Source organism: Anguilla anguilla, chromosome 9 (assembly GCF_013347855.1).
Source record: "Anguilla anguilla isolate fAngAng1 chromosome 9, fAngAng1.pri, whole genome shotgun sequence".
NCBI classification, from domain to species: Eukaryota; Metazoa; Chordata; class Actinopteri; order Anguilliformes; family Anguillidae; genus Anguilla; species Anguilla anguilla.
This window is the reverse complement of record NC_049209.1, coordinates 54421156-54444414: the sequence shown is the minus strand read 5'-3', so window position 1 is coordinate 54444414 and position 23259 is coordinate 54421156. Positions and strand designations below refer to the sequence as shown.

Genomic DNA, 23259 nt, shown 5'->3' with positions numbered 1-23259 from the left:
CATGCATTCATGTCCTGTTTCCTGTATTCTCTCCATATAGCATGCTTACCAAACCCATGAAGTATACAGCAAATACCCATTCACTTTAGACATGGAAATTACCATTACAGAGAAAGGGCACATTGCTGGACATTGCCTGGGATTTCAATGCATTTTGAAGCATTGGACTGGATTGCAACCTCCTGTTCAATCATCGTAAAATGAATTTAAATGACCTGGAAACCTGCATTGCATTTAGCAGTAATTGCATCTAGGTAAATGTGTTTTAATGGGTTTTTCCCAGGGTAGGGCGAGAGGAATTTGAACCACAGACAGTTCTGTGGTTTGACCCCTTGTTGGCGCATTCAAGGCGTCGACATTACTTCTCTAATGTGCGTAATTGGCGTCTGAGACCAGGGATAGGTCAGTTGGTAGACGTTTTGGAAGGCGGTGATTGTATAGATGAGGTGTCCGTCACTTGGAGGTGGGCCCTGGTTTCCTGTCACGGGCTCTCGAGCGGCTGGTTTCCGCTCGGAGACTACCAACACCCACCAGCGACGGACTACAGAGCGCGAGAGAGCGGACGGTAGGAGATCGAGGGCACGAGCGCATGAGGGAAGTGGAACCAGAGGCGTAATCAAAACATCGCGTGTTGCCCAGTACAGCCGAATTAATCTTCACACGCGCTGCCAGGGATGGGGGACAAGGCGGGTACCAGGTCAGTGCATTTTTCAGCAGAACAAATCATCGTCCGCAAGCCACACTGACATTTCGTCTTTACGCCGTGATGTAGCCTTAAACAGGTTGCTAAAGCTAGCCAGCTAACACTGACTATCGAAACACAATACAATATAATAGCCAGACTGGCGCGGTAGTTCATATGTGCGCTGCTGATGGGGGCTTATCCCGCAACGTGAATAATGTGTGCAGAAAGCTCCGCGGGCTCTGGGGATGCGGCCGGCCGCTTGGGCGCCGTTGAACGGGACTGAGAGTGTAACGTTATGCGGGGAGATGCCGGCCGGTAGGACGCTGTCGTTAGCTAGCTAACCGCAGTATAGGGAGCAAGGTATGCTATAAAGCTGATGTGTTTTGGCCGCGTCCTGATACTTAAGTTTGCCTGTCAGGTGTTTAGCAGATGGTGATTTACAATATGCTCGAAGCCAAGGGGCGGGGTGTTGCTGGCTGGCTCGGATGACGATTGAAGACTGGAACTGTTGCTGTATCTAGAATTATTGACGATCGAACACGAGTGGCGCATTCAGGTTCACGGTTTCGTGCATCAGTCAAGTCAGCACACGTTAGATGTTAAAGCTGCATTGGCAACCTGCATATTAATATTTGTTAGCTTGCTGCACGTACACCCACGTTTAAATCGACATTTGCTCGGTGTCTGTCCGACTGCCAATAATAATAATAACAATAATAAACGTTATTTATATAGCACCTTTCATATCATAAAATGCAGCTCAAAGTGCTTTACAAGAGAAACAATAGAAATCAGTACCACAGGTATTAAGATAAGATAAAAATAGTAATAAAATTAATTGATAATGATAATAGCAGAAATGAAGTAAATTAAAAATAAAAATAAATAATAATACACAAAAAATAATAATACTAATAAAAATAAAATAAATAAAATAACAGTAATAAAATTAATTGATTCATTTTATTAAAAATAAATGCTTGGCTTCAGAGCGCGTTCAGGGCTTGATGTTTAATTACCTGTTCCTAAAACCACCCAGCGACACTTCAGAGGTCTGTTTCGCCGTTTGTGTTTGAATTTGTGTTCGTGTTTGAGTAAAGCCCCTGGTTAAATTTCTTGCAGGCAAACAGTTCACTGCGATTTTCCATGTGATGGAATATTAAACAAATAAAATGATACATTTCTGGCACGTTTTCGGTCTGCAGGTCACAGGTTAAACAGGTGTCCCAGCGCAGTATAGGCTAGAGCAGCTCCAGAAATGTAATTTTATTACTGCAGAGTGAACAGAAATGGGAGGGTATTACCGTCTCGCCCTTCATGGTCTGGTCATTACCCGGCGAACAGTGGTGCACTTCCGCGTTACGCTCACCCTGCCGTCACACCTGCGGGGGTCTTTCGGGCTGAACACTGTTGTGCGCACTGTTGTGCGCGTGAGTTAGGCAGCTTTATTGCGGATTTAAAACTTTGTGTGTGGGAGGTGTCCAGCCGTGATTGGGGTGGCTGGGGTACGGGGGGGGTTGATTATTCAGTTTACCCTACAGCTACTCTGAGTTGCAGTGCGTTGGCAGTGGAAGTGTTCAGATTGATATAAGGCAGATTCATAAAGTTTCTCGGAGTACGAATTCTGATCCAGGGCTAGATAGGCCTTTTATCTCATAATGGTTCTGACTAGGATACAGACGGGATCACTATTCCTACTTGGGGATGCTTAAATACCAACGTGATTATGAGTCGTGACCTCAGTATAAGGAATTGGGGGTGCAAAGAGCTTTGACAACTCATGCCCCCACCCACATTAGCCTGAAGCTTTTCTTTCTTTCTCTTTCTCTCTTCTCTCCCTCTCTCTATCTATCTCTCTCTCCCTCTCTCTCTCTCTCTCTCTCTCTCCCTCTCTCTATCTATCTCTCTCTCCCTCTCCCTCCCTCTCTCTCTCTCTCTCTCTTTGGAGAACACGCCTGTTTGCCTGGCTGTGCAGTGTGTCCTGAGGTTGCCTGGTTTACAGGAGATGGTTCATTTGTTTGGATGCAGCCTGTATGCAAAAAGCCATTTAAATCTCCACAGGTGTGTGGGAGGAGCTGGAGACATGGATGAAAGATTGTGTGTGTGTGTGTGTGTGTGTGTGTGTCTGTGGGACAGATCGTGTGTGTGCTTAAGCGTGTGTCTGCGGGAATTCTGCTTATTGATTAATTGCCCTGCTCCACTCTGCACTGGTGTGTTGAGGGTTGACCTTCTGTGACCCCTGTCTCGGAGAGAGCCCCCCCCCCCCCCCCCTTCCAGCCCCCCACTGCCCCCCTTACCTCTCCTCCTTCTCACATGTGAGACAGAGAGAGGAGTGGGGGGTGAGAGCACATATATTAGTGATTTTATTCTTGTATTTGTTACTTGAATGAGTATTTGCATGCTTGTTATTGTAGACTTCTGTGTTAGAATGTGTCACACAGATCGCTGTGTTACAATGTATCAAACACAAATAGCTGGGTTTGATTGTATCAAACACAGATTGCTGGGTTTGATTGTATCAAACACAGATTGCTGGGTTAGAATGCATCAGTCATTAGCAGCAGTCTTCAGCAGTGTATTTGACTCACACTTATACACATTTCAAACTATGTAGTGAATGTTTTAAAGACTCTTTTTGGAAATCTTGAATTTGGGATGCTGGCACTGTTTTCTGGACGGGGGCTCTGGATTTAACGATCAGCTGATACACCTGCTCATTAAAAATCTGGACTCATGCTCAGTGATCTATTTTTGCTGTTGTAACTTGGAACCTTTCTGTGCTGCACAATAGAGAGGTTTTCTAGCAGTCAGTGTGTGACTGTGACTGTAACTCCAGACCCTTTAATCCTGTGACTTCTGTCCTTCTAATACTGTGACTGCTGACCCTATAATCCTGCACAGACTCTGTGTTGCTCACCATCTCAGTTCCTGTTCTGCACACAGCCCTTATTTATCACAGATCTTATGATATGTGTCTGTGTCTTTCCGTTATGTCCCTGTAACCAAGAGCAGCTGTTGCATTAATAAATAATCGTCATAATAATTATGCTTGTTTAAAGTCACGGCTTTAAATAATTAAAATGTTGTGTGCCTAATGACTCTCTTGTTAAGGTGTCTGCCTATTTGCAAATTGATTTTTAAGTGGCTCTTGTCAGAAGGTACAGCTGCTTAGGTATATTAAAGTACCATTTTATAGTGAGGGCTGTGTAAATGTTGTCAGTTGAGAGAGAGGAATGGAGAGAGGCCCAGGGGTGTGGGGGGGGGGGGGCAGGTTAAGGCAGTATTTACACTCTTTGAATGCACTACCCAGGATGTTTAAGTTTGCGCTGTGCCAGCAGAACTGGGGGGGATGTACGCTGGCATTCCACTCTGATACCAGGAAGTGTTTTACTGTCATGACCCCGGTTCGAAAGGGCCATAACATAAAGGAGTCAAACCTGAAATGGGATTGATTAGAAATGGGTTTATTAAAGTGTCAAAATGCAAAGAGTAAAGAAAAAGGGAAAAGGTGGTGGTTAGTGGGACACTGTTCTCCCAGCATCCTCCTGGTTGAGAGAGGGAGGAGAGAGAGCAGAGAGCTGCAGAACAGACTCTTTGATGCAGCTCCCACCAGGTGCTTCTGATCAGCCATCTCAGCCGATTGGCCACACCCGCATAGGCGCAGCTAAAACCTTAAAGTAAGCAGATGAGTGAGGCAAGCCTGTCAAGGACATAACATTTACACTGAGAAACAGCTTTGCTGGGTCATGTGACAGAGAGAGATTGTGTCCAAGCTCAGGCTTTGGGGTCTGGGGTCTGAGCTGTTCTGGGGTACAGAGCTGATCTGGGGTCAGTAGGCTGTATTGCGGTGGGATAATTGTTCATAGTCACAGAGTTGGATCATTGAGTTGCTTGTAGAAGCTGAGACATGCTGAAGCCCTGTGTAAATGTCTGAGGAAGTTGGTCCTCCCCAGAGGCATCTGTCCTGCCCCCACACTCAACAGCCATCTCTCTCTCTCTATCTATCTCTGCCTCTTTCTCTATCTGTCTATTTGTCTCTCTGTCACTCACCCTCTCCTCTCTCTCTCTGCCTAGTTAAAGTCATCCTTGATAAATATGATGCTTTATAATGCATTATTTTGTCAGAGCGGACGAATCTCCTGTCGTCATGGGAACCAGAAAGCTGTAACAGCTGCCATAGCAACTAAGTGAAAGGTTTGTGCGTCTCTTCAGTTCTAAAGTTTTTGCTGGAGATGAAGAAACGTGGGATAGGAAAAGAGGAGGAAGGAGGAAGGAAACACAGGAGAGAACAAGCCTATCCAGCAACACCGAGAAGAGACAGCCTGGGGGCAGTAGAGTGTGGGGTGGAGGTGCAGGGGCAGTAGAATGCTGGGTGGAGGTGCAGGGGCAGTAGAATGCTGGGTGGAGGTGCAGAGAGGCCCAGAGTGCAGTGTCAGCACTGCTGGCTTCCTGCTGAGTTTCTGTGGTGGCACAGGAAGTTGGGTGAGCGCTGGGTCCTTGCCACAGGAAGTTGGGTGAGCGCTGGGTCCTTGCCACAGGAAGTTGGGTGAGCGCTAGGTCCTTGCCACAGGAAGTTGGGTGAGCGCTGGGTGTGTGGCTGTCGGCAGCAGCGTGTTTATTTATATCTGCTCTGCAGGACGGACAGAGAGAGAGAAGAGTGGAAACCACACCCTCTCTGCAAAACTGCTCCACTTTATCCATCCTCATCATGAGCCTTCATCATTACAGCCTCTTATTTCCACCATCTCTCCCTAGAGCGCTCTCTCCCTCAGTCTGTACTTCCCGTTTATCTCCCTCCCTCGTTCTCTCTGTCCTCATCTCCCTCCCTCCAGGGCTGTACGCTAACGCTTTTTCTCCTAAGTTGCTAAACTTTGGAGCTCACTCATGCATCCCCGTCAGCCCATGTGCTCCTGTGTGAGTGCGTGTGTGCGTGAGTGCGTGAGAGTGTGAGTGTGTGAGTGTGTGTGCGTGCGTGCCTGAGTGTGTGAGTGCATGCGCGTGCCTGAGAGTGTGAGTGCGTGCGTGTGTGAGTGCCTGAGTGTGTGAGTGCGTGAGTGTGTGTGCGTGCGTGCCTGAGTGTGTGAGTGCATGCGCGTGCCTGAGTGTGTGAGTGCGTGCGCGCGCCTGAGTGTGAGTGTGCCAGATGTAAAGCTTTATTATAACCCAGCCAGGCCCAGCTCTGGCTGAATCCTGCAACGGTTTGTTTTTGGGTTTTTTTTTAATGACTCTTCCTCTGCTGATGCTTCCTTTTCTCATCTCTTTCATCTCTCTCCCTCCCTCTCTTTGCGTCATTCGTCCTTTTCGGCCACATTCTCTCTCTCTCTTCCTCTTTCTCTCTTTCTCTGCTTCTCTCAGTCCTGCCGCTGGCCCAGAGCAGCTTGTGTTTAATCCTTAGGCCTGGAGTCTGAGCTCCTGTCTGCTCTGCACTGCCGCTCCTCTAACATGGCCCCTCACGCTTTGCATTCGTTTACAGTTGTACTGCATTTACCTTTCTGGTAATATTTAACCTTTATGTATCGGCTGCTGCTTTTCAAGTGTACCTGAATGTACCTGAAGAGAACCAAGAGTACCTGACTGTGATCATTCCACCTCTCTGTTCAGTGCAGACTGTTCTCTCAGACCTGCATGTGGCAGATCACTTCCTGCTGTGTGTTCAGGGTCTGACTCTGGGTGCTCCAGTGTAGTTTGTGTGCAGTTTACTTGCTCTGGCCATTAGAGGGTGTGTTTTTAGCCATTTAGTCTAAAGTCTGTGTCAGTAGGGGGATCCTTATCTGTGACTTTTGGTGTTCAAGAATTAAACTGAAAATTAATACCTAAAAATCTCTCTTCCTCCCTTTATGGCTTTCTGTCTCAGAGTCTTCAAGAAATCCAGCCCTAACTGCAAGGTAAAGTCATATCCATTTATTATGCTATGTTTTAGAGTGTGTGTGTGTGTGTTCGAGAGTGTGTGTGAGTGAGAGAGAGAGAGTGTGTGAGTGTGAGAGAGAGAGTGTGTGAGTGTTGAGTGAGTGTGAGAGACAGTGTGTGAGCATGAGCGTATGCGTGTGTGTGTGAAAATGTGCGTTTCTCTCCCTTTTTCAGGTGACTGTGTACCTGGGGAAGAGGGACTTTGTGGACCATCTGGACCATGTGGACCCAGTGGGTGAGTGGGTGTGGCTAAGGGCGGGGCTTATGGCAGGGGAGGGGCTGGGGTAGTGATTATAAACAGGTTTCATATTGTTAAAGTTTTGGAGTATCAAGCCTTAATACACTCGACTAGCCATGTTAGGTTTAACCTTTTTAATATTAAGAACGCTGAGAAACTTTGGGTTTGTTCATCAACAGATCTTATTTAAAAATGTATTTGTATTTCATTTTAATTAATTTACCCCCCTCTCTCTACATACACCCCTGCCCCCTCTCTACATACCCCCCTCTCCCCCCCTAAGATGGAGTGATCTTGGTAGATCCAGAGTACTTGAAAGACCGGAAAGGTACAGTTTGTGTGAGTGAATGAGTCTGTGAGTGAGTGAGGCTGTGAGTGAGTGAGTCTCTATGAGTGAGTGAGGCTGTGAGTGAGTAAGTCTGTGAGTGAGTGAGTCTCTATGAGTGAGTGAGGCTGTGAGTGAGTGAGTCTCTGTGAGTTTAGAGTGGTTCTGTGAGTTTAGAGTGAGTTTAGAGTGAGTCTCTGTGAGTGAGTGAGTGTGTGAGTGAGTGAGTCTCTATGAGTGAGTGAGGCTGTGAGTGAGTGAGTCTCTGTGAGTTTAGAGTGAGTCTCTGTGAGTGAGTGAGTCTCTGTGAGTGAGTGAGGCTGTGAGTGAGTGAGTCTCTGTGAGTTTAGAGTGAGTCTCTGTGAGTTTAGAGTGAGTCTCTGTGAGTGAGTGAGTCTGTGAGTGAGTGAGTCTCTGTGAGTGTGTGAGTCTCTGTGAGTTTAGAGTGAGTCTCTGTGAGTGAGTGAGTCTGTGAGAGAGTGAGTCTCTGTGAGTGAGTGAGTCTGTGAGTGAGTGAGTCTCTGTGAGTTTAGAGTGAGTCTCTGTGAGTGAGTGAGTCTGTGAGTGAGTGAGTCTCTGTGAGTTTAGAGTGAGTCTCTGTGAGTGAGTGAGTCTGTGAGTGAGTGAGTCTCTGTGAGTTTAGACTGAGTCTCTGTGAGTGAGTCTGTGAGTGAGTGAGACTCTGTGAGTGAGGTGCTCTCCTCATGTCTGCTCTGGCCCCCTCCCCTCCAGTATTTGTGACCCTGACGTGTGCGTTCCGGTATGGGCGCGAGGACCTGGATGTGCTGGGTCTGTCCTTCCGGAAGGATCTGCACATCTCCACCTTCCAGGCCTTCCCGCCCCGGCCAGAGGAGCGCAGACCCCTCAGCCGCCTGCAGGAGAGGCTGCTGAAGAAGCTGGGCCAGCACGCGCACCCTTTTTACTTCACTGTGAGGACCGCTACTCACACACTACACATACGCTACTCACACATTACTCATGCACTGCTCACACACTGAGGACCTAGCGCTACTGACATACTGCTGACACACTGCGGACCTACCGCTACTCACACACTACACATACGCTACTCACACATTACTCATGCACTGCTCACACACTGAGGACCTAGCGCTACTGACATACTGCTGACACACTGCGGACCTACCGCTACTCACACACTACACATACGCTACTCACACATTACTCATGCACTGCTCACACACTGAGGACCTAGCGCTACTGACATATTGCTCACACAGTGAGGACCTACCGCTACGCACACACTACACATACGCTACTCACACATTACTCATGCACTGCTCACACACTTAGGACCTACCACTACTCACACACTACCCACACACTGATCACACACTTCCCTTACCCCCATCTGCTGCACTGTGCCCAGTTCTTTAGTGTGTGGCATGTATGATGTGTAAATCACTCTGTGTCTCTGTGTGCCAGATTCCCCAGAACCTGCCCTGCTCAGTGACGTTACAGCCAGGCCCAGAGGACACAGGCAAGGTATCACTCGCTCAAGCACACATACACACACACATGCACACACGCACGTATGCACACACACACACACGCATGCACGTACGCACACACACACACACGTGCGTACATGCTTACATGCGTGTGCGCACGTGTGTGTGTGTGCGCGTATGTGCGTGTGTGCATGTGTGTGTGTGTGTGTGTGTGTGCGTACTTATACTACACATTCAGTGTGCTTTATTGGCCGGGAATGCACATAGTAGATATTGCCAAAGCAAACAATGTACAAAAAACAAGTAGTGTAACAGTGTAATACTCTCTCTCTCTCTCTCTGTCTCTCTCTGTCTCTCTCGGTCTCTCTCTCTCTCTCTCTCTCTGTCTAGGCCTGTGGGGTTGATTTTGAGATCAGAGCATTCTGTGCCAAATCAGTGGAGGAGAAGATTCACAAAAGGTAGTTGTGTCGTGCCATGGCACTCTAATCTGTCTTGGCATTACTGGGACATTATGCAAAGGAGTGTGTGTGTGTGTGTAATATGTGTGTGTGTGTGTGTGTGTGTGTGCGTACGTGCGTGTGCATGTGTGTGAGTGTGTGTGTGTGTGTGTGTGTCTGTCTGTGTGTGTGTGTGTGTGTGTGTGTGTCTGTGTGTCTGTGTGTGTGAGTGTGTGTGTGTGTAATATGTGTGTGTGTGTGTGCGTACGTGCGTGTGCATGTGTGTGAGTGTGTGTGTGTGTGTGTGTGTCTGTCTGTGTCTGTGTGTGTGTGTGTGTGTAATGTGTGTGTGTGTGTGTGTGTGTAATATGTGTGTGCGTTGCAGGAACTCTGTGCGCTTAGTGATCAGAAAGGTGCAGTATGCTCCAGAGAAGGCCGGCCCACAGCCCATGGTGGAGACGACCCGCAGCTTCCTAATGTCTGACCGCTCCCTGCACCTGGAGGCCTCTCTGGACAAGGAGGTGCTAAACACGGGGTGTACATAAACTCACACATAAACATGGGGTATACATAAACTCACACATAAACATGGGGTATACATAAACTCACACATAAACATGGGGTATACATAAACTCACACATAAACATGGGGTATACATAAACTCACACATAAACATGGGGTATACATAAACTCACACATAAACATGGGGTATACATAAACTCATGCATAACCATGTGGTGTACATAAAATCACACATAAACATGGGGTAAACATAAACTCATACATAACCATGGGGTGTACATAAACACATAGACACAGTGTATGTAAACTCACACATAAACATTGGGTAAACATAAACTCATACATAACCATGGGGTGTACATAAACTTACGCATAAACACTGAGTATACATAAACTCACATACAGCATATATACACACAGTACACACACCCAGTATTCTGCAAAGATTAGTGTTTCTCTAGTGTAACAGCAGGTTTATCTCTCTCTCGCTCTTTCTCTCTCTTTCTCGCTCGCTCTCTCTCTCTCGCTCGCTCTCTCTCTCTCGCTCGCTCTCTCTCTCTCTCTCTCTTGCTCTCTCTCTCGCTGTAGCTGTACTACCACGGGGAGCCCATCAGTGTTAATGTGCACGTTACCAATAATTCCACCAGAACCGTCAAGAAGATCAAAATCTCTGGTGAGAAACCCTTCCTCTCTCTTACTTCCTGTTTTTCCTCTCTCCCTCTCTGTTTCTTTACTCTCCTCCTGCCCCCTCTCTCTCCCATCGTTTTATCGGTCGTCACGATCCCTTGCTCTTTTCCCCCTCTCCTTAAATTGCACAAAAAATGAATTTTCTTCACGTTTGTTCTGCATTTTGCTCCCAGCAAATCCAGTGCTAAATTGACAGTGTTGAATTGAGTGCTAAATTGAGTGTTGCATTCAGTGTTAAATTGACAGTGTTAAATTGAGAGTGGCTCTCTTTTTGTCCCAGTGCGGCAGTATGCAGATATTTGCCTGTTCAGCACTGCTCAGTACAAGTGTCCTGTGGCTCATGTTGAGGCTGAGTGAGTACCCATCTCTTTCTCTCCATCTCTCCCTCTATCTCTCCCCCTGTCTCTCTCTCTCCCTCTGTCTCCCTCTATCTCTCCCCCTGTCTCTCTCTCCCCCTCTGTCTCTCTCTCTCTCTCCCTCTGTCTCTTCCTCTCTCTCTCTCTCTCTCTCTCTCCCTCCCTCTTTGTTGTGGGTTTGTGATCTGGCTGATTACTGTGCTGCAGTGTGAGGACCTACATCGCGCCCTTTGGACATATGTGACGGGCGATCGCAGTCACAGTGTGCGCCCAGCCTTGCTCCTGCTACGGCACTTAATGTAATGTTGTATGTGTTTGGAACGGCTCCTTTCTGTTCTCAAGCTGATAGCCTACATTTCCCATGAGGCAGTTGGGCTGATCTGCACCTGTCCCTTCCTGCAGTGACCAGGTGTCGTCCAGCTCCACGTTCTGCAAGGTGTACACTCTCACCCCCACACTGACCAGCAACCGGGAGAAGAGAGGCCTGGCGCTCGACGGCAAGCTCAAACACGAGGACACTAACCTGGCCTCCAGCACCATGTGAGCACCATTAACACAGAACTTATACCGTGTGACTTACACCGGACAACTTTTACCACACAACTTATACTACACGACTTATATTACACAACTTATACCACACGACTTATACCACATGACTTACACAGTGTGACTTATACCACATGACTTATACCATGCTGCATAGACCACACAACTTACACAATATAACTTATACCATACTACTTATACCACATGACTGGAATTCATAATTTTATACACCATTACTTGGTGTGTAACTTACCTATGTTCTCCTGTTTGACCATCTCTGTCACCCCCTCTCTGTGTGTCTGTGCATTGCAGAGTGAAGGACGTGCCCAATAAGGAAGTTCTGGGCATTCTCGTCTCCTACAGGGTCAAAGTCAAACTGGTGGTGTCGCGTGGAGGGTAGGTTCTACAGCGGCCTCAGCTCCGTCCGTCAGGGTTCCCATGGTTCTGTTTGTCTGCTTCAGCTTTCCCATGATCCTTTGTGTTTCAGGGACGTGTCAGTGGAGTTGCCCTTTGTCCTGATGCACCCCAAACCCACGGAACTGCCCATCTCTCGACCAGAATCAGGTATTTACTCTCCTGAACCAGCACCCCAAACCACTGACCCCTGCAAACCAGCCCCCCAAACCACTGACCCCTGCAAACCAGCCCCCCAAACCACTGACCCCTGCAAACCAGCCCCCCAAACCACTGACCCCTGCAAACCAGCCCCCCAAACCACTGACCCCTGCAAACCAGCCCCCCCAGTCTTCAGTGCCCCACACCAGCACCTCAGGTGTTCTGAGTTTTTATTTCTGCACTTAGGTTTCATTCACTTCACATCTTTGAATCTTTTGGTTTGGTTTAAATTGTAAATGTTTCCTTAACAACATCACAAATTTTGCTGTCCCACAGTGGTTCCAGAGCCGGACGCCCCCATCGACACCAACCTGATCGAGTTTGAGACAAAGTGAGTGTCCGTGTGTGTCTGTGCTCTGCTACGCTGGTCCCCTGTCAGATTGTTCTTTACCATGTTACTGCAGTGCGTGCGTTTGCTTATTGGCCACTGTCAGACGGGGCTACACTGTCTTCATTCACATTCTGCCACTCATTTGTACACCTGGAGTAACAAACGCGAACGTTTAGCCGCTTTGCTCACGAGCGCCAGAGCAGTGTCTGGTTTGGGATTGGAGCCTCCGGCCCCCCCGGTGTAGCACCGTAGCGGCCGCCCCCCCTCCGCGCCGCTGTAGCGCTGAGCTCCACGTGCGCTGAAACCTGCTCTGACTGTGGGAACACTGTCTCTGTTTGGCGCCGTAGTTTCTCTCAGGACGATGACTTTGTGTTCGAGGACTTCGCGCGACTGCGTCTGAAAGGGAGGAAGGACGAGGAAGACCACTTCTGCTGAGGCTCCGCCCCTGGCCCCGCCCCCCCTGCCAGGGTCAAGAGGGGGGGCGTGGCCAAGCTGCATCTGTAAAAAATTTCTTTTTTTTTCTTTTTTACTTTTCCCCCCCAGCCTCCTGGCCTCTCCCTGTACAGCTCTGATGATGCACTAAAATGGCCGACACAGAAATACTCGCACAGCCTGTCGGCCATGTTGAGCCTGTCGGCCATCTTGGCTCTTTTCTTTTCCTGTTGTTGTGTCACAGACAGTGGGAGGGACAGTCTGACAGTCACTGTCTGCTGAGGGATGATGGAAAAGCGGGGGAAATTAGTATTTGGATGTTTTTTTTCGGGATGGCATGAGTGTGATTAATCTGTCCATCATCCTGTCATGACTCACCTGGGAGGGACCAGGAAAACACCGTAACTGTGGAAACGGCTCACAGAGGTCTACTGTATGGACGCACGCACATGCACACACACACACACACACATGCATACACACACACACACACACACACACAGGCACACTCACTCACACACACACACACACACACACACACGCAGGCACATACATACATACACGCACACAGGTGCGCGCAGGCACACAATCATGCATGTACTGACACAAGCACACACACATACAGACCTACATGCTTTCACACACACATACAAACGCACATGCATATGTGTTATGCTGTATATTAGTGATTAAAGAGGAGAGATTTATGATTTATTGTATAAATTTGTAAGTGATCATGAAGAGGACAGGGCGTCGGGGGTCTGGGGGGAGCCCCAGGGTCTGAGAGGGGCGTGGCCTGAAGGCCAGAAAGCTGCCCGTCCCCCAGCTTCAGAGTGAGATCTGAGAATTACCACTGCTTTCTTATCATGGGTATTGTCTTCATCGCCAGAGGTATTACTGCAATTTTATTTTTAAGTTTGTTTAACATTTTTTTAATTAAAGTCAAAGAATTCATCTCCACTGCCCTGCTGATACTGTCTTGTGTCCGATTTGCTTGCTGCACTGACCCCGCCCCCTCCATCTCTGACTCCACCCATTACAGCACAGGCTCCACCCCCTCCTGCACTGACCAAGCTCACTTCAGCTCTGACTCCACCCATTACAGCACTGACCCCACCCCCTCCTGAACTGACCAAGCCCACTCCAGCTCTGACTCCACCCATTACAGCACTGGCTCCACCCCCTCCTGCACTGACCCTGCCCACTCCAGCTCTGACTCCACCCATTACAGCACTGACCACACCCCCTCCTGCACTGACCAAGCCCACTCCAGCTCTGGCTCCACCCCCTCCTGCACTGACCCTGCCCACTCCAGCTCTGACTCCACCCATTACAGCACTGACCCCGCCCCCTCCTGAACTGAACAAGCCCACTCCAGCTCTGACTCCACCCATTACAGCACTGACCAGTACATCACGTTGCTCACAGTGTTCACCCACATTATAGCGCTTAAAATCCTAAGCGGGTGTTGAGGGTAAAAAAAGGCATTCTCCACCAGACATGTAATTTAACAGCACTGTGTCCAGAGCGATCATTAATCATGATGTCATGATGTCAGCATCGTCTTATATTTTTATATTTTACGTGTTTTTAAGGTTGTGAGCTGGGGAGTGAGTGGACTGCTGCTAACGTGTTGTTTATTCTGTCCAAAGTGTGTTCATGGGGAAGCTGAATGCACAAGGCTTTTATGCCTTTGGTTCAAATTTGAAGACTGCATGGGCGACATCATTTAAAGCCAGTTTTATTTTGGACATTTCTGTTTGATTTGCACGCATGTTCCATGCGTGAGCTTGTGAGGGGCGGAGCTTACTGGGTGATGTCACCGCCAGCGTGTTTGGGGAGGAGTTGGAACGTTGGTGTGTGCGTGCTGGCGGATCGAACGTCACATGGGTGAGCCCGTGGAGGATTCGCCCGACAACTACAACAGTCACCGCCTGCTATCCAGTGGAGTAAATAATAAAGATTATTTAATAAAACCGTGACTGCATAAGCACGATGCTGTCATGGTTACACACAGCCAGTGGGTTGCAGGTTTGATTCCCAGGTGGGACACAGCTTCAGTAAATTCCATTGGTGACATGTAAAATATCAGCACTGCCATTCTCCCTGGACGATGGTGACTGCTCCAAGAAACAAAAAACCTTCATTCAGTCAAGAAAACAGATAAATGGAACCAAGAGAAACACAATGTGGGACGATTCATGTTGCTTCTTTATTTTGTACAGCATTTCAGGAAAAAAATAAAACTTCTTTTTTAAAAAATGTTTATTTTGAATTTCTGTGTCATTTGTGCATTTAGAGGGTGTTCATTTAAGGCAGAGCACTTCTGTTCTATTTATGTGTCTGTTACATTCAGAGTATACTATGGTGTTTGTTAGCATTTGGTCAGGAAATGGAGGGGGGTTACATGTGTAAACCAGGGACAGAGACCTTACTGGCTACAGCTATTTGGCTTGATAGTTTGTGTGTTAGGTCTTGGTGTATGTGTGTGCGTTAGGTGTTGATGCATGTGTGTGTATTAGGTGCACGTGTGTGGGTGGCTGTATCAGAGTGGCTCAGTTGTCTCCTCACAGGTTGCAGGTGTATCAGGTGGTGTCCAGGTGAGCTGCTCAGGTTCACCTCTTTGCTGCTGCCCACCTCTCCGGCAGTGCTTAGCCAGCTGGCTGGTGAACCGGTGCCATCTGGTGGTCATAAACAGAATACACAGATCAGCAGGATAAACATATTTACACACTCAGATGATCAAATGCACACATTGACTCACACGCCCTGTCAAATGCAATGTTTTTTATGTTTAAAAAAGGATAATCATTTCCAGAACTTAGGCCATTTGTCACTCAGACAAAAGCTGACAGAATAAGAGGATAATTTTAAAAGCTGTTCTGGTTTGTAGACTGACTGTCTGTGTTTCTGTCTGTCTGTCTGCCTGCCTGTCTCACCGCTCCTGCGTGCTGTTGTGCTCGTTCACTCGCTCCGCCTCTTCTCTCTTCTCCTCCATCCAGCGCTCCAGCAGGTGCTCCACCTCTCTCCGTGCCGCTGTAAGCTCCGCCCCCCTCGTGCCCTGCTCCGCCTGGAGAGCCGCCAGCTCCTTCGATTGGCTCTCCAGGGCGAACTCGCAGTCCAATAGGCTGCTCTGCAGAGCACCAGCGCTCCTGGCCAGGGACAGCGCCTCCTTGTGGTAGCGGGACACCCTGAGCAGGAACAGAGGACAGCGAGTCGGAGCGTCGCCATGCAGCTCAAACAACCTGCTGCACATCTGCACCATACTGCACTATACTGCAGTCCAGCCGTGCCCAACCCTGCTCCACCTGCTGCACATCTGCACTATACTGCAAGCACACCTCATTCAACAGCTAGAGCAGAGCTGCCCAACCCTGCTCCTGGAGATTTACCGTCCTGTAGGGTTTCACTCCAACCCTAAGAAAGCACACCTCATTCAACAGCTAGGGCAGAGCTGCCCAACCCTGCTCCTGGAGATTCAACAGCTAGAGGTCTCATTGACCTGCTAATTAGTAGAATCGGGTGTGCCAAATTAGGATTGGAGTGAAAAGGTCGGTACATCTCAAGGAACAAATCTGGGCCAGCCCTGTTTTATAATCATTTCAATACCAGTACCATTCCTGCAGTTTACTAACAATTAAAAAAATTGTTACGGTGGTGTGCTTCCATTTAAATCCTTGTGGACATGCAGGAGAACCTTCGTATTTCTCTGAGGAGATGAACTAAAGAAACGTACGTGGCCCCTGTTCAGCGTGCTCACGTACAACAGCCCTGATCTCTGATCAGTGCTGGGACAATGACCACCTGAAGCTCAGACAGCGTCCCTTTACAGAGCACTGACCAGAGCTCAGTGCTCCTGCAGGGAGCGAGGTTCATCAGTCAATCAATCGCTCCCCAGCCGTGATTGGCTATTTACTCACTGTGAGTGACAGTACTGCAGCTCTGCCTCTTTCAGATACAGGGAGCTCATCAGGTCCGTGACCCTCTGGGCGAGCTGGAGAGGGGAGGAGAGCGGAACTGAAGGGGGAGGGTCAAGTTGACTAAATCCTAAATAAAATGTCCTTGCTGTTGCCCCCCGCCTCAATAAAGTTGAAATGAGATCCATGTCCTGTGTGGTTAGACCCGCAGCATTCCAGTGCTGTGGGTTAGGGTTTACTGGGTTAGAGCAAGAGACTGTACATGTAATAAGAAGGCTGCAGGTTTGAATCCTTAGTGCTATGATGAGTAGTGTCCTGCTAGTGAGCCAGTTACTGAGACTGAATTCCGTCTGCACAGATACAGCTGAGAGAGTGAGAGAGAGAGTGAGTGAGTGAGTGAGTGAGTGAGTGAGTGAGTGAGTGAGTGAGTGAGTGAGTGAGAGAGAGAGTGAGTGAGTGAGTGAGAGAGTGAGTGAGAGAGAGAGTGAGTGAGTGTGTATGTTGAGTTTGAGGCAGGAAAACGCACCTTCTCTCTAACCTGTTCTCCCTCCTTTAACAGAAGCTGCAGCTGCAGCGTTTCAGGAGATTCCACAAACCTGCCTCAGATGAGAGACAGTTATTAATGTATATATTATTCTTCTGATGATCATTATAATTAACAGCTGAAGTATAAAAAAATTCTACAGTGGAATCGTTTGATAGGTCTTTAATGTTGAACAGGCTACGAGTTTAAACACGGACGGAAAAATCTTGCAGCCCTGCAGTCCATCTACTGATCTGCCACGTGCGACTGTGAGTCACAGGTGCGTTGCGATTTTGTACCTGGATCCCTGCTTTTCGTCCCAAAAGCACTCGTGTAATTCGCATTTCTCCAACAACCGGGAATCTAAAATCGAAGATATGTAATTGTAGCCTTTCACAAGACACACAACATGCGAAGAATGACAACAGGGTATAAAGTTTTGGAAGTTTACACCATAATAAGTGTTTTAAAACACAATTATATAGCGGACTGGTATAGGCGCAAAGAAACTGGCAAGCTTACATGACTTAATGAGGCCACTGAAGGGTTCTTTTTGCTGACAGTCTCTCTGGAAAAGCTCCGCACGAACATGACTCTTCCACCTCTCCATTGCTTGAGTTCCGAACAGGATTGTTTTCTGTAAAATGTGAAACAAATGTTTCTGTTGCTTAGTTTCTGTTCCTAATGTGTTTATTCGCCGACGATTTGGGTCATTGCTCCAATTAAAACAGTTGTATTGCATGTTACGTAAAGACCCCACAGTCGCGAAATTCCAAACGGCTAATCAATTAACCAGGCCAGTCTGCGCTACACACTGATTCCTTGCACCTATTTGGTAGAAAAAAATGTTTGCTTTTTTAGTTTTACCGCACAGTTTGTCCCTCGGTGCTTTCCGTGAAATCAATCGCAGAACGAACTGTTTACGTGTTCGGTGTGCGACTAACAGAGGGCTCTGGAACGGCAATACACATAAAAGGTGATAAATGATTAGTTATACATTTCAGAAAGTTTGCTGTGGAAACGAATGTGCATTAAACCGAAGTTAAATTATAAATAATATGATGGCCATCGCAGTGTTGGTGGCTACCGAGCTATAGCCAACCCACCTCGCATTTCCATTGGAATTGAGCTCTATTGTAGTTATACGGCTAATGTTAACGTGCTAGTCGTGCCCTTCTGTGTATTTAGATGTGCTAATTGTTCAGCTGTGTGTTTTCACTATAGAGGCAGTTACGGGTATACATTTTTGCGCTGTAACTCGCATACTCTTCTGTTTTTAATTATTTGTGCAATTAGTGGGCTAGCCAGGTACCGTTGTCTCAGTGGGATTTTCATTAGCTTTACGTTTGATGAATTAAATTGCACTGGTGAAACTATCGTACTTAACTGGTTGCTTGTTTGATTGTTTACCGTGCTACAGAGTTTAACGTGGGCTGACAACCACGCCCTCGTCTTACCACGCACAGTTTTGCGTGCCTGTTTAACCCCCTGTGTCTTTCTCGCTGTGCAGTGGAAGGTGCTGGGCGGAGGTGATGGCGAACGAAAGACTGCGCGCACTGGAGGACGTGGAGAGGGAGATCGCCGTCGTGCTGCAGTGCGCAGGTATGTGTCCTAAACGAGCCTGGACGGGACTTTGCTCGAAGAGTCCAGTCTAGAAATTAAGTGGCAAGTGTTAAAATTAGAACCCCGGTGTGAGGAATCCGAACTACGTGGTTATCGCAGGGTGGAGTTGTGACACCTGCGTGTCTGTTAGTGGTTCGAGCTGACATGGGAGAAGTTTATTTACTGCAAGAGTGACGGCGTAAGATTCGCGTAAATGAATCTTGCATCTGATTATCATTCATTGTGATTTGCTTTCCATGTCACGAGCTTTGTTTGCCGCTCGGATGCCCGAATAGGATTTCTGGTCGTTGGAATAGAGCGTGTCCACGTTTGAATTACCAAGGCAGGGAGAGAGCATTTCATTATAGCATGTGCATTTAAATTCCGGCAGGTATAGTGGAATTGGAACATTCCTCCTGTTGAACAGGTACTGTAACGGTCTCTCTTCAGGTGCCAAATGATATGCTCTGTCTCTCTGTCTCCCCCCCCCCCCAGGAAATGTGGTGCTGGAGCTGTCAAAGGAGAAGCACAATGCTAGTCTCCTGGACCGTCAACTCACCCAGTTCACTGGCTCAATTAACAGGGTGGAGAATGAGCTCAGCTCCCAAATACGCTACCTCACACAGGTATACACACCTCACACTGGTATGCACACCTCACAAGGGTATATACACCTTACACTGGTATGCACACCTCACACAGGTATATACACCTTACACTGGCATGCACACTTCACACAGGTATATACACCTCACACTGGTATATACACCTCACATAGGTATATACGCCTTGCAGTGGTATATACACCTTACACTGGTATACACACCTCAGACGGTATATATTTACTGCTGTACTATTGAGTGGCACAGCGCCCCCTCCAGGACTGGAGTGTGACAGCGTTGGCACAGCACCCCCTGCCGGGCTGGAGTGTGACAGCGCTGGCAAAGCGCCCCCTGCAGGACTGGAGTGTGACAGCACTGGCACAGATAATGATTGTGTTTATTGCTGACCAGGTGGCGACAGGCCAGCCCCATGAGGGCTCGACCTACTCAGCGCGGAAGGACTGCCAGATGGCGCTGAACCGAGCCGAGTACGCCCGCGTCAAACTGGGGGAGCTGGGGCGCACCTGCGAGATCATGCTGGACCCCCAGACCTGATGCGCGCACGCATACTGCACACCCCAGACCTGACACACACACACACACACACACACACACACACTTACACACCGGACCCCCCAAACCTGACACAGGCACGCGTGCACGCGCTCACACACATTCTCACACACACACTGGACAAACCTGACATACACATACATGACCCCAAACCCAAAGGACTCTGATGTACAAACTACATTATGTACATGTAGTCATTTGAAGCATAGCTCCTTTCTCCTTTAATAAATATTTTTTACCTTTTTTCAGAATTTTTTGATATACATGATTGTTCATTGCATATGTACCAATTCTTTTTTTAAGTAGATCTATAAAAGTTCTCTAAGGAAGAGAAATATGTAGATAAATACTAAGGTTCTCCTGCATGTCCATGAGAATTTAAATGAAAGCACACCACTGTATAATTTTGTCCTGAATGTTGGTGAAATTATTTTTTTTTTAGTTGTCAGTAAATTGCAGGAATCATGTTGGTATTGAAAGGATTAAGACAGGGCTGCCCAGCCCTGTTCCTAGAGATGTACCATCCTTTAAGTTTTCATTTGAACTCTAATTTGACACAGCTGACTCTACTAATTAACAGCTCAAGAAGATCTCTAGCTGTTGAATGAGGTGTGTTGTTAGGGTTTGACTGAGAACCTAGAGGATGGTAAATCTCCAGAACAGGGCTAGAAGGGAACTAAACATAAATGCCTGTAGTGTAACGAGCATGATGCATCCTCATGCCCATTTGTGTGCAGTTCTCATGTTTATGATATTGGCAGCTTAGTGGCTCTTTGGTGGCTGTGCGGTCTGCCCATACACTGCAGTACCCGTGGTCCTGAAAAAAACACTCAGAGGCGCTGTGTTTCCATGACAATCAGAGTTTACTGCATCACACATCACAGCTGGGTGGGCCCAACAACATCGACAAACTCGGGTCAGATACACAGACGACAGGTTTCATTTCGCGGGCATAGGTTTGAAACGGTACCACTGTACAATAAATATTGTAAACACATCTCAGTCCAGCAGGGTAGGCCCTTTCAGAAAGCTACACGCCTCCATTAAAGTAGGAACAGTGTGATTAATGACTTACTGGATTAAGCACTGGTGTCACTAACAGGGGAGCAAACAGAACTCACTCAAAATGGGCACCATACACAAGCACACCTCACACACCTGAACAGCTATAGCCATCTGACCTGGATGGCTTCATTTAAACTGGGAAAACAGCAAGAAATGGAAAAAAGCACATCCTACTAGACATTTTAAATACATGTTCAACCTGATAATGACTAAGTAGTAGTTACATATATCATTGTATTACAGAGCTTCTCTGCACTGCTTATTGGAAACTAATGAATGTGTAAAATAACCCTGGACATGCAAACATATTTACAGCAAAGGTGTGGTCCTGTGGTTTGGTTCAAGAGGGAAAACATTTTAATCTTGTGCATAAGATACACTATTTATTACTCTGAAACTCTTGTGAATGATCAGGGGCTGGTTTTTCCTGTCATAAATTAATCTGTTATCAACCAGTTACCTATAAAATTCAGTATGATCTATGCTAGGCCTAAAATCCAGTTGTAAGATCGCTGCATTTCCTGTTTGAGGAAAATGCAGTGCTCTTTCGTTCCAGTAGGGGGTCGCTAGTGCACCATGTACTCGTTGCGCTTGTTGAGCCGGACCTGGCAGAGAGACACGCCCCCCACCACCACGTAGATGGCAGCCGCGATGAAGCAGTTGTAGCCGACCTGGTTGTACAGTCCGTAGATCGTCTGCGGTGGGTTTTTACTGTTGAGACAAATTAGAAACCAAGGTCATGAAGAAGTAAAAGTTTTCTCTTTTAACTCCCCTAAACTTCTACGCGCTTTTTAGAGAGAGGGTGACCAGAGATTACATTTCACTGGAGAACACCATTTTGCCCTGATGCTGTATCCAGGCATGGTTCTAGCCTTCCTGACGCCCTAGGCAAGATTCTGGACCGGGGTGGGGGGTGGGTGCAGGAGATGGTGACTCTGGACCCTTTTTGCTCCCCAACCCCTCACCACCCCATCTCCCCCACGGACAGATGCAACCCTAGGTGATCACCTATGTTGCTTATGCCTAGAACCAGCCCTGCCTGTACCACCATCACAGTCCTGCAGTAAGCCGGTTGAGGTGAAGATCAGCGATGGGCAGACTGATCCCAGATCAGCTGTGAAGGACGGGGAGCTGGAGGGAGGACTCACTCGTTGCGTATGTCCTCCTCCGTGAACGGCACGTCTTCGATCAGCACGGCAGAGTGAGCGCTGAAGAAGATGCCCAGCATCACCTAGCGCAGAGAGACGACGAGAGAGCAGTTCAGAGTCAACAGTAACGTTCAGCCTTTCAGATACGCGACCCGTTGGCCTTCACTGCTACCTCATATTCTATCGCGATTTGAGCCAGTTATTCATGAGTAAAGTTGCACTGCTGACTTTCCCAGCTACACAGGTTTAACATTTCATTACTTTCTTTTACACTGAAGTGATACCCTCCCTCCGAATTAATTTTCTTATAGGCTACACCTCAAAAACTAATACAGGAAGTCAGTGTTATTCCAAAAACCCAAACGTTGCGAAATGTGGCCACGGTTCCTCTTCTGCATTTCAGGATAAATCACTCAAATGACATCCGTCATGATTAGGCCGCAGTTCGGTAACTCGCAAGTTAATGTGTTCAGAGAACTAAAAACTGTTGTTCCTGCGAATTGAACACATGCGAACAGAACTGCGTGATGATACATAATATATGTGTGTCTGTGCAATCTACGCGCCCTTGTTAAATGAAATCGGGCATGAAAATAACCGCCGCTACCACGCTGCAAATTAGCTAACTAACGATAGGCACTTTGCACCTGCGGCGATTCAGGTTTAACCCGTCCAATCAAATGACCCAGTGTAAATGACAAAGCGTACTATTTGGCAATTTCGCGTTATCCACAAATCGGTGGATAGCATTAGCAAGCTAACAAATGATGGCTAGAGACCGTCAGAGTTCACACTGTACAGTTTATTTCAGACAATTCCTTAAAACCATAACGATTATCTAATATGATTACACAGTGCTACCGGCTTACTAACGTCCTGTTTTAACTACAGTCGCAATAATTAGCTAGCAAGCTTGCTTCACTTGCACACGACATTTGCTAGCGTAAATTAGCTTTAGCTTACCGCCCGGTTAGCAAGAACAAAATTGTATTCTTACCAGCATTATAACTCCCCAGATGCTTAGCACAATTCCACAAGCGGCCAGTTTTGGACCGCAAAATAAAAGAGATGGCATGATTTGTGTCACGTTTTTATCAAGCTAGCTACGGCGGTAGTATATATTCTCGGCCCTAAAAAATAGACATTCGATTTTTTAAAGGACGACAGTAGTTCTTCATCAGCTGACAGATTGATTCGGCTATTTACGGAAGCAGTCGGGTGAGCTCGTCGAAGAAGAGACCATCATTATAGGGGGTGTAATAAACGCTATAG

The 23259-nt window shown here is 47.5% G+C and overlaps 4 protein-coding genes across 5 annotated transcripts; 2 read left to right on the top strand and 2 right to left on the bottom strand.

Moving 5' to 3' along the window:
• The first annotated feature begins 472 nt into the window (after positions 1–472).
• arrb2a (arrestin, beta 2a) lies at positions 473–13521 on the top strand. Its single transcript, XM_035433565.1, has 15 exons — positions 473–697; positions 6540–6570; positions 6767–6827; positions 7114–7158; positions 7888–8084; positions 8602–8661; positions 9018–9085; positions 9450–9585; positions 10176–10260; positions 10555–10627; positions 11033–11170; positions 11492–11575; positions 11667–11743; positions 12071–12125; positions 12473–13521. Exons 1-15 carry the CDS (start codon positions 675–677, stop codon positions 12558–12560), a joined length of 1221 nt encoding a protein of 406 aa, XP_035289456.1. The 5' UTR covers positions 473–674; the 3' UTR covers positions 12561–13521.
• Positions 13522–14750: 1229 nt separating this feature from the next.
• si:ch1073-143l10.2 (autophagy-related protein 16-1) lies at positions 14751–17949 on the bottom strand. 2 transcript variants are annotated; one of them, XM_035433567.1, is made up of 7 exons: positions 17865–17949; positions 17520–17634; positions 17297–17360; positions 17001–17070; positions 16478–16551; positions 15497–15748; positions 14751–15238 (listed from the first exon to the last, which is right to left on the bottom strand). In XM_035433567.1, exons 2-7 carry the CDS (start codon positions 17605–17607, stop codon positions 15103–15105), a joined length of 684 nt encoding a protein of 227 aa, XP_035289458.1. In that variant the 5' UTR covers positions 17608–17634; positions 17865–17949; the 3' UTR covers positions 14751–15102. The 2 variants fall into 2 exon arrangements, with proteins under 2 accessions (XP_035289458.1, XP_035289457.1); XM_035433566.1 differs by lacking the exon at positions 17865–17949 and having other exon boundaries at positions 17520–17826.
• med11 (mediator complex subunit 11) lies at positions 17892–20025 on the top strand. The gene is made up of 4 exons (XM_035433568.1): positions 17892–17973; positions 18508–18599; positions 19095–19225; positions 19613–20025. Exons 2-4 carry the CDS (start codon positions 18530–18532, stop codon positions 19754–19756), a joined length of 345 nt encoding a protein of 114 aa, XP_035289459.1. The 5' UTR covers positions 17892–17973; positions 18508–18529; the 3' UTR covers positions 19757–20025.
• Positions 20026–20618: 593 nt separating this feature from the next.
• Positions 20619–23200, bottom strand: rnasekb (ribonuclease, RNase K b). The gene is made up of 3 exons (XM_035433569.1): positions 22985–23200; positions 21988–22070; positions 20619–21550 (listed from the first exon to the last, which is right to left on the bottom strand). Exons 1-3 carry the CDS (start codon positions 23060–23062, stop codon positions 21406–21408), a joined length of 306 nt encoding a protein of 101 aa, XP_035289460.1. The 5' UTR covers positions 23063–23200; the 3' UTR covers positions 20619–21405.
• Between the last annotated feature and the right edge of the window lie 59 nt (positions 23201–23259).

Excerpts from the sequence above, each read along its gene's own strand:
- med11 (XM_035433568.1), top strand. The coding sequence starts at position 18,530 with ATGGCGAACGAAAGACTGCGCGCACTGGAGGACGTGGAGAGGGAGATC. Across the intron at positions 18,600-19,094 it reads CGTCGTGCTGCAGTGCGCAG|GAAATGTGGTGCTGGAGCTG; the intron begins GTATGTGTCCTA and ends CCCCCCCCCCAG. Across the intron at positions 19,226-19,612 it reads AAATACGCTACCTCACACAG|GTGGCGACAGGCCAGCCCCA; the intron begins GTATACACACCT and ends ATTGCTGACCAG.
- si:ch1073-143l10.2 (XM_035433566.1), bottom strand. The coding sequence starts at position 17,739 with ATGCAATACAACTGTTTTAATTGGAGCAATGACCCAAATCGTCGGCGA. Across the intron at positions 17,361-17,519 it reads CAGTGGCCTCATTAAGTCAT|ATTCCCGGTTGTTGGAGAAA; the intron begins GTAAGCTTGCCA and ends CTTCGATTTTAG. Across the intron at positions 17,071-17,296 it reads GACGAAAAGCAGGGATCCAG|GTTTGTGGAATCTCCTGAAA; the intron begins GTACAAAATCGC and ends CATCTGAGGCAG.
- arrb2a (XM_035433565.1), top strand. The coding sequence starts at position 675 with ATGGGGGACAAGGCGGGTACCAG. Across the intron at positions 698-6,539 it reads GGGGACAAGGCGGGTACCAG|AGTCTTCAAGAAATCCAGCC; the intron begins GTCAGTGCATTT and ends TTTCTGTCTCAG. Across the intron at positions 11,171-11,491 it reads AACCTGGCCTCCAGCACCAT|AGTGAAGGACGTGCCCAATA; the intron begins GTGAGCACCATT and ends TGTGCATTGCAG.
- rnasekb (XM_035433569.1), bottom strand. The coding sequence starts at position 23,062 with ATGCCATCTCTTTTATTTTGCGGTCCAAAACTGGCCGCTTGTGGAATT. Across the intron at positions 22,071-22,984 it reads TCTGGGGAGTTATAATGCTG|GTGATGCTGGGCATCTTCTT; the intron begins GTAAGAATACAA and ends TCTCTGCGCTAG. Across the intron at positions 21,551-21,987 it reads GAGGAGGACATACGCAACGA|TAAAAACCCACCGCAGACGA; the intron begins GTGAGTCCTCCC and ends TTGTCTCAACAG.